Source organism: Musa acuminata, chromosome BXJ1-9 (genome assembly GCF_036884655.1).
Source record: "Musa acuminata AAA Group cultivar baxijiao chromosome BXJ1-9, Cavendish_Baxijiao_AAA, whole genome shotgun sequence".
Lineage (NCBI taxonomy): Eukaryota > Viridiplantae > Streptophyta > Magnoliopsida > Zingiberales > Musaceae > Musa > Musa acuminata.
The window spans coordinates 8,249,094-8,262,693 of record NC_088335.1 but is presented as its reverse complement, the minus strand read 5'-3'; the positions used below and the strand labels follow the sequence as shown (position 1 = coordinate 8,262,693).

General features: G+C 40.9%; 2 protein-coding genes across 4 annotated transcripts; both read left to right on the top strand.

The window, feature by feature from the left end:
* The first annotated feature begins 1,492 nt into the window (after positions 1 to 1,492).
* Positions 1,493 to 6,968, top strand: LOC135592964 (cyclin-dependent kinase B2-1-like). Its single transcript, XM_065082723.1, has 8 exons — positions 1,493 to 2,059; positions 2,483 to 2,624; positions 5,592 to 5,653; positions 5,734 to 5,845; positions 5,923 to 6,016; positions 6,121 to 6,190; positions 6,271 to 6,409; positions 6,680 to 6,968. The coding sequence occupies exons 1-8, from the start codon at positions 1,803 to 1,805 to the stop codon at positions 6,770 to 6,772; spliced, it is 969 nt and encodes a 322-aa protein (XP_064938795.1). The 5' UTR covers positions 1,493 to 1,802; the 3' UTR covers positions 6,773 to 6,968.
* An 829-nt stretch (positions 6,969 to 7,797) lies between these two features.
* LOC135583183 (splicing factor U2af small subunit B-like) lies at positions 7,798 to 9,692 on the top strand. Of its 3 annotated transcripts, none has more exons than XM_065082725.1 (3): positions 7,834 to 7,983; positions 8,242 to 8,331; positions 8,593 to 9,692. In XM_065082725.1, the coding sequence occupies exon 3, from the start codon at positions 8,634 to 8,636 to the stop codon at positions 9,471 to 9,473; it is 840 nt and encodes a 279-aa protein (XP_064938797.1). In that variant the 5' UTR covers positions 7,834 to 7,983; positions 8,242 to 8,331; positions 8,593 to 8,633; the 3' UTR covers positions 9,474 to 9,692. The 3 variants fall into 3 exon arrangements, with proteins under 3 accessions (XP_064938796.1, XP_064938797.1, XP_064938798.1); XM_065082726.1 differs by having other exon boundaries at positions 8,242 to 8,338; XM_065082724.1 differs by lacking the exon at positions 8,242 to 8,331 and having other exon boundaries at positions 7,798 to 7,983.
* The last annotated feature ends 3,908 nt before the right edge of the window (positions 9,693 to 13,600 follow it).

Sequence of the window (13,600 nt, the reverse complement as noted above, 5' to 3'; positions counted from 1 at the left end):
CCGACTTGCTCATCAGAGGGGCCAAAGTCGGGGATCACCCGACAAAGGTCATTTTTGCAGGCAAACGACCATCTCGAGCCACGAGCGTCTCGACCTGGGAATCGCCATCTAGTGATCCAAGGCGAGCTGCGTACCAACTCGGGAATGGAGAGACGTTGCTCAATGCAAATGGCGCTCGGATCGAGAAATGTTGATCAACACTCCGTCACAAGGGCCCGACCTATCTTGACATCCAACTCAACCAACATAAGACTTCCGATATCGACCCGTGGACCGTACCGTGTTGACTCACCAACCACAATACATTTGTCCACCAACATAAAGTACCTTTTGACTTAGGCATTAGAGGGAGGTTGACAATCAATTACTCTTTGACATAAATGTCACCACCTCCGGTGGAACACATCACCTGGCTTATGACTAAGGCAGTAAAATCGTAGAGCGGAAAAACTGACCTGATCAATTATATCCATTACCACGTGGACAAATGGTCTGAATATGACGAGATAACACCGTTAAAATGCATAACATTAATATCTACTACCCATACCCACGTAAGCTTCCATTTGATATGTTCTACGGAGTCTTTAGTTCTTCGACTTTTTCTCAAGACTTTTGGGCGGAATTCCCACCAAACTTTCCAAGAACATCACCAAAAGAAGACGCACGGAAGATTAAATGCCTCTAGTGCTATTACACCTTAGCAACCCCAGAAAGAATTTTAATTGTCGAAACCGGAGAGAAATATGCACCCTATGGGCGAGTGCTTATTATATATAATCCCGGATATATAAATAAATAAATAACAAAAGCAAATACAAGAAAAGAAATGGCCTAATTATATTTCCGTAGGGGAATCTAACTCTCGTAGGAGGCCAACAAAAAGACGAGGGCTAATGGACAGCCTTTTCAACTACTAGTCCTTGGATTTGAGTGGTTGAACGAGCAGCGGAAGGCCGGGGGATACGGAAGCCTTATCTTCACGTCGGGATACTCTAATTTAATTCCATGCACAGAAATTAGATGGGAAGCATACCAAAAAGATGTGCACCTGTGACCCGGTTAGGTATCCGCACGGGAAGGATAGTGAATGAGAGATGGGTTTACGAAGGAGTAGTAACAAAAAACAAAAGGACGAGTCACCCACGTGACCACCACCCCGCCTTCATCGCTTCGCTCGACGCATAATGTTTTTCTTCTTGTGGGCAGTGATTCCTAAAGCGCAGCCTCCCAACACCAACGTAAGAATAGGATATCGTCTCGTGGGATGTGTACCATTAGCCTAAGCATGGAAAGGCGAAGGGTGACGTGCAAGTCATCTCCTTGTTAATGCTTTGACTTGCTGACTTGAACTCTCCCATGCAATTGGATCAATCGACTCGCTAGATGAGATCCGACCCATCTTCACGTCCCATTGCAATTCTTGGTCTAAGCTTGAGCTGCCTGCGTCATCCGAACCAATTCCACGGGCCGTGCCTGCACGCTAGGCTGGCCCATTGCAGTTCTGTGCAATCCTTCCTGTGGAGACATATGAGAGCAAAGAACACGAATGGCGATCGGTGATGCCATCTCATCCGTTCCAAACCCCCTTGCGTATGAAACGATGATCCCATCAACCGTTGCAGGGATAGGATGAGGATGGCGTTTGAAATCCGAATCATTAGCCGTTACAAATTGACTCGAACTGGGAAACCTAATTACAATCGCAATCCTCGCCACTGCCGCCTATTTATTGCGTGATTCGATTCTTCCCTTTATTCTGTCTGTTGATTCCTCGTTGGATGATCGAGAAATAGACAAGGATGGAGACGGCGACGACGGTGCAGCTGCCGGCGCAGCCTAAGCCGCGGACGGAGCAGGCGATGGATGCGTACGAGAAGCTGGAGAAGTTGGGGGAAGGGACGTACGGGAAGGTGTTCAAGGCGAGGGAGAAGGCTACCGGCAAGATCGTCGCCCTCAAGAAGACCCGCCTCCCCGAGGACGACGAGGGCGTTCCGCCCACCACCCTCCGCGAGGTCTCCCTCCTCCGCATGCTCTCCGTCGATCCCCATGTCGTCAGGTGGTGTTCCCTGAACGCCAATAACTACTTCCTCCCTCCTTGGTTTAGGGAATTCCCCATCCTTTTCGTCTCGTAATTGAAGTTTGACGCCATCGTCTCTGTCTCGTCCTCGATTCCTTCTTTGCATACGTTTTCTTCACTGATTTTATGGTGCGATATCTACCTTTTCATGCGGATAGGCATTAGATTCCTTCCTCCCCTTTGTAATTGATGGATCGGAGGAACTCCCCGTGCTTTATTTGCCTTGTGTTTCAAAATTTTGTGTTATCTACCAAGTCAGTCGTTTCTGGAAATTGCTCTCTTGTCTGCTATTTGTTCCCACTTTCTGGCAATTCTTCCTGTCGTAGTTTCAGCATCGCCTGGCTTTTCTTGTTAATTTTCCCATGTAATGATCGATTTGTTTCCTCGTACTACTCACCACAGACTGCTGGATCTCAAGCAAGGCCAGAACAAACAAGGGCAGACCATTCTGTATCTCGTCTTCGAGTACATGGACACTGATCTTAAGAAGTACATTAGAAGCTTCCGCAAGAATCGTGACATGATCCCGCCCAAAACTATCAAGGTAACGAGCTACGTCAGTAAACTAACTGTTTCATTGTTCTACTAAATGTTGCAACCTATTGATAGTCTTCTGGCATTGTAATTTACAATTTAGTTGTTGTGCTCTAAATATCGTTGGGTTTCACTTTTTTTGTTCTTATTCTCTTTATCCCTCAAGAATTGACACTCCTTGATGAACACCCTTCGGATTACTAGAGAGAGAAGCAGAGTAGCCCCTGTAGTTCTGAAATCGTCACACCAAATCATAGAACCTTTCATTAATAAACTATTGATGTATGAATTCTAGAGCAAACAGTTCACTTAAGTTGCTTTGTTGTTGAGATGGCTGATGATTGACATCATATTGTAGTCTATAGAAAATAGGTCATGACATGTAAAAACTAAGTCATTCTGAGACGATTTTGTCTATTTTGAGTACATAGACACTGATCTCGTCTTCGAGTACATGGACACTGATCTTAAGAAGTACATTAGAAGCTTCCGCCAGAATCGTGACATGATCTCGCCCAAAACTATCAAGGTAACGAGCTACGTCACCAAACGAACTGTTTCATTGTTCTACTGCATGTTGCAAACTTTTGATAGTCTTCTGGCACTGTAATTTACAATTTAGTTGTTGTGCTCTAAATATCGTTGGGTTTCACTTTCTTTGTTCTTATTCTCTTTATCCCTCAAGAATTGACACTCCTTGATGAACACCCTTCGGATTACTAGAGAGAGAAGCAGAGTAGCCCCTGTAGTTCTAAAATCGTCACACCAAATCATAGAACCTTTCATTAATAAACTATTGATGTATGAATTCTAGAGCAAACAGTTTCCTTAAGTTGCTTTGTTGTTGAGATGGCTGATGATTGGCATCATATTGTAGTCTACAGAAAATAGGTCATGACATGCAAAAACTAGGTTGAGGCAGTTTTATCCATTTTGGTGAGCGGTTTTTTTGTAGCGTTGCAAATTATTCTTGCTCATAGTTTTCAAGCAAAAACAAAGAAAAACACTTAAGCAAACAAAAGTGATGAACAATCTATTGATGAAAGTGTTGCGGGTGTGTGACGATCGTCCATGACATTATCTCTCATTTAAACTATCAACGCTCTCGTCAACTCTTATTGGTAGGCTCTTCGTGTTGTAGGGCGTCTTCAGGCTCTCAATTGGCTTTTGTTTGGGAAAGCTTTTGTTACTTCATTAAATACTTGATTTGGTTTGCTCCGTTAGATAGTTTTGTCATATGATCCATTAAAATGACTTTAACTCACTTTTCGTAGGAGGCTCTGGTGGAGGGTAGTCGAGTTGGAATACTTCGAGAAGCATCTTGTAGATTTGAATGGTAGGTTTTTAAGTTATTCGTATGGAAGATATTATGAATTTTGAGCCATGTTGGCAGTTTTAACTTATAGGAGACATTGTCTATCCTATTGATAATTAAAAAGGGCCTTTCATAGTTGCGTACTAGTCCCTTGTACACTTTATGCCTAAAAAAATATATTGATGTTGGTTTAAGCTTTACTAGCACCAAGTTGCCGACTTCACCAAGAGTTGCGTATCTCAATCGCTGATGATATTATGTATAACTCCCTAATACTTCACCATATTCTTTTATCACCTCCTCTGCTAAATAGTGTAGGGGTGTAGCAATGAATATTGTATACCTTGAAAATTGATCGACCACAACAAGTATCGACCCAAGTCTCCCTACCGTCGACAAGTTTGATATAAAGCCCAAGGAAATGCTCTCCCACGACCTTTTGGGTATGGGCAACGGTTCCAAAAGTCCCACTAATTTTTGTTGCTCTACCTTGTCTACTTGGCAAGTAAGAAACGTTCGAATATATTCTTCTACATTAGTCCCTATCTTCGACAAATAAAAGGCTTTCTCCATGAGAGCCAATGTTTGGTGTTCTACATTAGTCCCTATCTTCGACAAATAGAAGGCTTTCTCCATGAGAGCCAACGTTTGGTGAATGCTCGGATGTTTTGCCCGTAGGGAATCATGACACACTCTCAATAGTTCACATCTCAAATTGTCCACTCGGGAAACATACTCTATTTTCTTTGATGTAGATATCCTTTTTGTACCTAAAATCATTGTCTTCTCATCCGTTCAATCTATCCTTAATCTTGGAAAGAAAGTCAGAGTGTAACTTACTTACTTGGCCTTCGTCTTTCAATTGTATGACATTCACCGGCTTCACTTTCATACTCGATGCATCGGCTACGACATTTGCTCTTTCGGGCTTGCGCTTTATTGTCATATCAAATTTAACCAAGAAGTCCTACCGCCATGTTTGCTTTAGGGAGAGCTTTTTTCGAGTTTAGAAATAACTCAACATGATATTGTCTATCTTTAGTATAAATCACGTTCCGAGAAGATAGTATCGCTATACTCGTAGACAGTGGATCACCGGGTGACCCCTCTGTTTGTGCTATTTGATTTGGATACAAATTTAGAGCCGATTGAGGTTTATTCCACATCCATCATAGGTCGATCTCGACCAACGCCACATTTCTCCAACCTTGAAACATCGAACCCATCCAACTCCGAGGAGGTTGAACCATACAGAATTACATCGGGGGCGTTCCCAATAAATGCCCTTCCGAGACTAAAGTCAATTTTGGACTTGAATGATTCAACCAACAATTTGAATAGCATTGGGAAAGGTAAGCAACAGCTAAGGACCCCCTTTTATAGTGGGTTTCTTGGATGATTACTCTTGTGATCAACAACAATTAAGGAGGGCGATTGTTAAGGTGTCAATCATGTGTTGAGCCACATGTTGGGCATGTGCTAACCACAGGTGGCGTCGAGGGGATAGCCGTGTGGTGTTGAGGTGACAATCACATTTGACGTTGAGGTGACGTCCATGTCAATTTTTCTCGTAACAATATTTTTGTATTGCTTCTGTTACTCATCCAATGGCCATATGATAGTTCCCCCAACATTCATACAAGGTTATTATTCTTTCTACAGATTTTGATGTATCAACTCTGCAAGGGAATTGCATTTTGTCATGGCCGTGGCGTGCTGCACAGGTAAAAATAACGTTGATGCTGCCTTTCCTAATTCCAGTATCTTATACAGAGGGAATTAGTGTAACACCTCATTGGTGCAGGGACCTGAAGCCTCATAATCTTTTAATGGATCAGAAGACCATGATGCTAAAAATTGCAGATCTTGGGCTCAGCAGAGCTTTCACTATTCCCTTAAAAAAGTATACTCATGAGGTATAATAGTTTTGGACTTTGGTAGGAAGGGCTTATGGCATCCAGCAGATCTCTTAATCTTGGTTTGATTGTTTCAGATCCTGACTCTCTGGTATCGAGCTCCAGAAGTGCTTCTTGGTGCCACACATTATTCAACACCAGTAGATATGTGGTCAGTTGGCTGTATATTTGGTAAGAAGTTCTCTCCCATCAATTGAAATGCAAAGAATTTCTACAGTATAGTCATACATAGAGGCCCTTCTAATTGGTGGTTCCTGGTTTCTTGTGAACTTCAGCTGAACTAGTCACAACCCATGCACTCTTTCCTGGTGACTCCGAACTGCAGCAGCTTCTTTACATCTTCCAGTAAATTGTTTCTCAATCCGCACATCTTTTCACCTATATATGTTTCTTTGTTATTTACGTCGATTACACTGCTGATGCAGGTTTCTCGGTACTCCAAGCGAAGAAGTTTGGCCTGGGGTAGACAGATTAAGTAACTGGCACGAATATCCTAAGTGGAGCCCCAAGAATCTTTCATCAGCTGTGCCTAACCTGGATGCCGATGGGTTAGACCTGCTTTCGGTGAGTGTAGGTTCGGGTAGATTGTCTTGATATTGTACCGATTCTTTTATATGCGTAAAGCAAAAGAAAATGTATTTGGTATCATAAAATGTTTACTTTGTATTTCACTGTAATATTTTAAGCATAAGAAGATCTTAGATGCTAGCATACTTTTTATTGAAAAAGGATTTTTCTTTGCCCTCTGAAATATTATCGCATGTCTTTGGTAATCAGCTTTTTTGGGCTATACTGATCAGCTTTCCTCGATTCATTTTTACCTGACACTTGCAGAAGATGCTGCAGTACCAGCCATCAAAACGGATTTCAGCAAAGCGAGCCATGGAGCACCCATATTTTGATGATATAAACAAGGCTAATTACTGAGCTCTTAACCATCCGCCGCTGGGAAGTCTTGATCCTGAAACTAACAACTGTACCACCACGGTTGTGGTCATTTTGGATGATGTATAGCTTTTCTCGAGCATTAAGCATTGTTCGTGTACTACACCTGCTGAAGCATTTAGCGCTTGTTAGAATGCCATCAGCTTGTTTTTTACCTAAAGATGATGATTCAGTAGCAGTGCGGTGTTTCTTCTTTAAAAGACAACCAAGAAGCAACTTTTACAACATATGCGGATGAAGGCCATGTTTAAAAGAACTGCAAAGATTAGGCAGACGAGTCGGTGCAGTGCATACTGAGGGTCTATTTGTCGTCAGTTTGCTGATAAATCTTGAGATCAGTTGCAAGTCTCACTGAAACTGATGGCAGGGAAAACATGTATGCCCAGAGAACAATAACAGGTCATTCGCTTTCAACTGATGGCATTATGATCCAACATGGTTTATGTGGTGGCCAAATAGTATTGTTACAGGATTAGGTACCTTCATGCTGGGTGCTTTGCCCTCCTCTATCATGATGATGCTCCACCAATGAGATTTAAGAGTCTTCTACCACAATGCTGCTGGCTTTGGGGGCAAGTCTGTGTTGTCGCCGCTGCAGGTCTCAATCATCCATATAAAACATGTAACTCACATGCCTTAGACTGCTGAAAGTTACTAATGGATCATGATCTCCTAACTTTTTTTTGTACTCAGATTCTTGTCCACCAATGTCTCAGTAGCTGAACCTCCAAAATTGCTGACTACGTGATCAGAATTGCTCTTACAGTTGAAGGTGCAATGGGCCACGACGACGCTTCATTCCGCCGCCCCGAATGCCTCGTATTGGCCTCTCACAATTGGGCTAAATGTGAGATCTCTCCTGCCCGAGCTCCCGTACGAAACAATTGATTGACTCATGCGGCTGAATCACGAAGAGGACGTCGACGAAACCAAACAATTTCGCCTTCTCGACCGACTTTCGTCGTGAGCGAACCCAACCTCAGCCCGTTTGGTCGAGCACGGTCTGAGGAGTCCGTTTGGTTCGGTTCGTAGTTTTTGTCCATAAGTAATCGTCGGGTCGACCCTCCCCACTCTGCCGCACCTGCCGCCTTGTCGAAACCTCGACGACGCACACCAGCGAAACCCTGCTGTCGCACGCTTCGTTCCGGGATCGCCGCTCTACCCTCGGCTCTACTCCCTCCTTTGCTCTTGAGGTCCGTCGCCTTGTTGTAAAACATAAATTGCTCTCTGATCCCTTGATTGTGCTCGAAATCGTTCTTGTCGTTGTTTCTCTTGAATAAACGGCTCGGCTTTTGATTTCATTTCCGGCTCGAGCTAGGGTTTTTCCTTTTCTGTAATTTTTTGGGTGGAATTTCGACTTATTTGATCGAGACTGCTAATTTGGGGGCAAAACTATTTATATATTTCTTTTTAAAGAAGACATACTTATGTCTCTCCGATTTTAATTTTAGGCACTCGGGGAAGCAGGTCTTTGAGGGGATCATACAAGTTAGGGCTTTTAGCTGCCCGTGCATTTTACTTTCTTGCCGAACTGGATAGAGGTGTTTGGTTGGTCTTCAGGCAGTTTTCTTAGTCGAAATATAAAGTCTAATTTTTCTTTTTTGAGATCGTTCATATTTACAACGTGTTGTTGGTCCATGTTACAAAATATTGATAGGTGCTTCCAATAGGAAACTGCATCTAATTCCCACCTTACATTTTTCTATTGCGTTCCAAGTTTCAATTGCTACACACATGAAGAAAAAAAAAAGGTGAGATTTTTGAAAGATGGTATCTTTGATATCGGTGTTGCAACCATCTAGGGTTTCCGGAGGTTTTGCGAGCTCTTTGACAGCTTGGATTGATGGCGGAGCACTTGGCTTCAATCTTTGGCACTGAGAAGGACAGGGTCAACTGCCCCTTCTACTTCAAGATTGGGGCTTGCCGTCATGGGGACAGGTGCTCCCGCCTCCATAACCGACCTACGATATCACCGACCCTCCTCCTCTCCAATATGTATCAGCGACCAGACATGATCACTCCAGGTGTTGATGCTCAAGGCCAGCCAATTGAACCTCAGAAGATCCAAGAACACTTCGAGGACTTCTACGAGGACATCTTTGAGGAGCTGGGCAAGTTTGGTGAGATCGAGAGCCTCAATGTGTGTGACAACCTTGCTGATCACATGATCGGAAATGTCTATGTTCAGTTTAGGGAAGAGGAACAAGCAGCTGCAGCTATGAGAGCCCTGCAGGGCCGGTTCTACTCGGGACGCCCTATAATTGTGGACTTCTCTCCTGTCACAGACTTCCGGGAAGCCACATGCCGGCAGTATGAGGAGAATAGTTGCAACCGTGGTGGATACTGCAATTTTATGCATGTAAAACAGATAGGTAGGGAGCTGAGGAGGAAGCTTTTTGGACGATATCGGCGATCCAGTATCCGAAGAAGTCGGAGCCGCAGCCCAAGCCCATATCTCAGAAGAGGATCCCGTGACCGTGATCATGGCGATTATCGTGACCGTGGAGACTATCGGGACGGTGGGCGGAGGAGTGGTGATAGACATGGAAACTATGAAAGGGATGGGGGAAGGCGGTGGCATGGAAACCCGAGGCGTACAAAGAGTCCGATAAGGGAAGGAAGTGAGGAGCGAAGGGCTAAGATTGAACAATGGAATCGGGAGAGAGAAGAGAAGCATGGATAAATTGGGTCACATGGTCTTTTTCTTATTGCTACTCTAATCCTGAGATGACTGGGTGAGGGTTTAGTCTGTTTGTTTCTTTTAATCTTGTTGAACCAAAATGTCTCCAGCCATTTTAATTGCATATCTTGAACATAAACCCTTTTCTCTTTGCTTCTACCACTAGAATGAACTTTGTACCCTGTTACATTTCTATTTGGATTTTCATGTGTTTGAGCTCAATTGTCTGCTATCTCTGAACCTACTATAATACCATATCTTTGTTATGCTTGTTATAAGATGCCTCTGTTATGTTTGGGTTTAATGCACCATGGCCATTTTGATCTTACAATTAGCTTGGAACCAAAGAATTATTGCCATTTTCATCATTCTGTTTTCTAAATATTACTAGCACAGCTTCAAGAGGCAGATTCCTTGCTAGTTTCCTGTTTTCATGCTATCTATAGAGATCCATACTGCTGTGGTTTTGAAAGCAAGAGAAAACATGGTCATACATGCCCTCTGTTATTAGTGTCATCTGGTTGCTTATCTAGTTATAAGGACTTTCTTTGGATGACATAGTAAAGCTTTATGCCAATTTTTGTTTGAACGTCCTTGCCCAGCAGCTGTTCATTGGTACAATTTTATAATGGTGTTATAGATGCAAATTTCTTTATTCATTTTAAAAGTTCATTTAGTTGTTGCAATGATAGCATAGTGCATCTGTATGTTTAGATGTTCTTAAAGTTGGACATGCAATTTCGTTTACCTGATTAAAATCTTCATATGGCATCTCTTACTTATGTGGCCTTGCCTTTTATGACCGACTTTTGTACTTTATTTACTCAGTGAAACAATTTTAAGTCTTTGAAGTTATCTGACTAGGATCATTTGATGCAGTTATGAGTTGAAATCTATAAGATTTTGTATTTACTTTCAACTCCTGCTATCTAAGAATTTTTATTATGTATTTGAGTTACAACCTTAGTTAGTCGCTCATAAATTCACATTCAAATCCATGCCCATCATATAACCAAGTTTTACCTGTATATCTAGGACATATATGATTACACTAACTAAAAATGTCTTGGCATCTTGGTAAGGTTGTTCTTTTGCTCTGGATGTGAAGGATTTGACTTGTAGAAGCACAAACAACTTTATGCATGCAGTGTTAGGTTGCATGGATTTGATCCTGCATTAGTCGGATTCTTGTGCCTTGGGTTGGGTTGTCTTTTCTGCTAGTAAGAATTTCTTCAACTCTTTTTCGGCGGCATGATTGAGTTTGTAGAGAAGAAAATAAGGACAGTTGTGTTACATGACTTCCAAGGATATAGATATCATATAATTGGTAGTCTTAAGAAACTTTTAATTAATCTCGTCCTGGATACTAAAGTTCTGTCCAAAGTCGTCACACTCAGGTATCTTTCTTGGACAGAAAGATCATGGCCATGTGCTAAGATGTCTGGTTATAGGGTAGACGTTGGATCTGCAAATCTTACATGAAGGAGTACAAGATAGGAAATGAAATTATAGGTGAAGCAGTTTGCATTTGTTATCATCTCTATGGATTTGGGATTAGCTAAAGGTCATTTAGCTGTTCTCACACGAATACATCCACTCTGCATGGACTAAATTTTGTTTGAAGTTGCAATTTACTAGGTAAACCAGTAGGGGAAGTGTAAACTTGTTAGCCATTGCTGCTTTTTAGGAAACAACTATGGTACTGTTAGATTTATCCTGTTTTTAAGCTTGTCTGGCCTCATCATGCATTATTGAGTCCTGACCATCATGCTTCAAAGGAGAAAGTAATTAAATGCTTATAAACCTAAAACAGCAGAATTCTCCTTAAGCTCAGATTTGGTAGAAGATGAACATAAGAGTTACTATAGCAGGTTCGAAATATTCAGAGTAAAGGTGAGAAACTGTTGATATGAGATGCAATCAAAAAGTTCTCATTAACTTTTTGTAGGTTGTTGTTGCTTGGGATTTACGAAACCCTGCTAAGGCTTCCAAGTTGATGTGTTTGTATGCATGGAACAGGTTATTAGCATGGTAGTATCTGAATGGCAATTGGGTTGTGGTTTATAAGTGATTGTTATTCTCCCAGGGTTCCACAAAAAGGCCAGTTATGCCTTTTGCAGCCTTTTCTCAGTGACTGACCTGTATGAGATCAGTGGACAAGAAAATGACTAAAGGTTGGTCTTGAACGTTAGGAGAAATTGGAGAGGAGAGTAAATTTGATAACTTAAGAGTGAATGTTGTTAGATGGCCGTATGCTGGATTTCATATAGATAAAAATCATGAAACATTTCTTTGGAAGGTTCTTGCTCTAAGAATTTATAGGATATTTGCTTATTATTGTTGTAGACAGATCTTGTGTTTACTTTTAAATACTTAAGTAGATCATGACTCATTTACCCATCCAAGGTGCAGGGAACATATCTCAAAATCATCCATTCGAACCCAAAAGAACTCCTAATTAGTATAGATTGGGATAGCAGCTCAGAAATGAATGGTTCAAAAATATTGATGCCTTTTTTGGGTGTTTGTCTATGACTATTCTTCCTTATAATCTACATTCTGATTAGAACGGCGGAGGAAGTGAATGGTCCAAGACTTGATAAAAAATTAGTATGGATTCTTATCCAGTATCCGATAATGCAACAAATGTAATTTGTCTCAATGTTGTTCTTTCGAGGCTACTTGATGGAGCTTTAACTAAAAGAATAGGATAGACTTCTTTTTTGCTGTGCTGTCAACTAATGAATCAAAGTGGTGTAAAAGTATAGTTTCTCTGCAAGGTCCTTTAGTGATTTTAGAAAATTATATGATATTGCTCTGCTATTAACTTATGAATTCAAATAGTTCAAATTATAGTTTTCTCTGCAAGGCACCTTAGTGGTCTTTTATCAAGTAGTACATTTTTGGTTAGGCGTTTCCTGTTATCTGTGAGTTAGAACTGTATCCAATTAAATATCCAGATACATACAGGTCTTTTATTTTGCATGTGTGTGTGTGTGTTGTGATTGCAAGGTGGATATACAACTAAAGATACAAATAGTGACATGTTATTAGGAGAATGAAAATTTTCTTGTCGATATTAGTTCTTCTGGTAAAGAAGCATCAAATATTTCGGACACGTCTTTCTCTTTTTACTATCAAAAGGTTTCTAGTAAAACCCAAAAGGATAATGTAATTTGGGAGCAAATGGAACGTTAATCTTGGTTTTGCTCTCACTTTGTTACTGTCTGTCTCATGTCCGGGTGTGCATCCTTTCATTTGTGGGGACTGCCTGCCAGGAATGTAGGTTTTATCGTTGAAATGAACAACAATCTTGTGTCTTTTGTATCAGGATTCGTCAGCTACCAAGTTAGAGGACGATGCTCATCAAAAGAGCTCTCTCTCTCTCTCTCTAGAGAAGATGTATATGCATGTATATTCTCTCCTCCCCCATATTTTATATGGTGTGATATGCTTGTCTAGTGTGGCAGAGGGGAATCATCCCATATAAGAGTGTTGACTGGCGGATGCACGCATCGAGTGGATCTCCTGAACTGCTGTGGGCGCAGACGAAGGCATCGGCATCACAACGAATATAATCTTTTCTTTTGTTTTCTGTGTAAATGCAATTTGGTGCTGAGCCAACTACTAATGGGTGCGTCCCTCCGTCCGTCTGTTGCACAGCAGCGTGAAGCCGAAAAGTCCCAAGTTTTTGGGATGTTAAACTACATTTCCAAAATCATCAATTGCGTCTTCAAGATGAATATTTACCCATAAATTATTCATTAAAAATTCTGAAATATTTATATTTTAAATTGTTAAACCTACTCAAAATAATTATAAATGATCAAAATGAACTCCTAACCTTTACCAAACCAACTATAAAACCATAAAAATATGCTATTATGATAGTTGACGAACAATAACAACCAAAGAGATAATGTTACTTATAATATTTTTTAATAGCATCTATAATATTTTAAATATCTTAATAAAAATACTATAAATATTATAAGTAAATCAAATAAGAGTACTATAACAATATAAAACTTGTAAAAAATTAAAAAAATGATAGAAAATTTTTGAATATTTTTAAATTAGAAATATTATTTGAAAAAAAAAATAAAGTGAGATATCGATTTAAAAATATT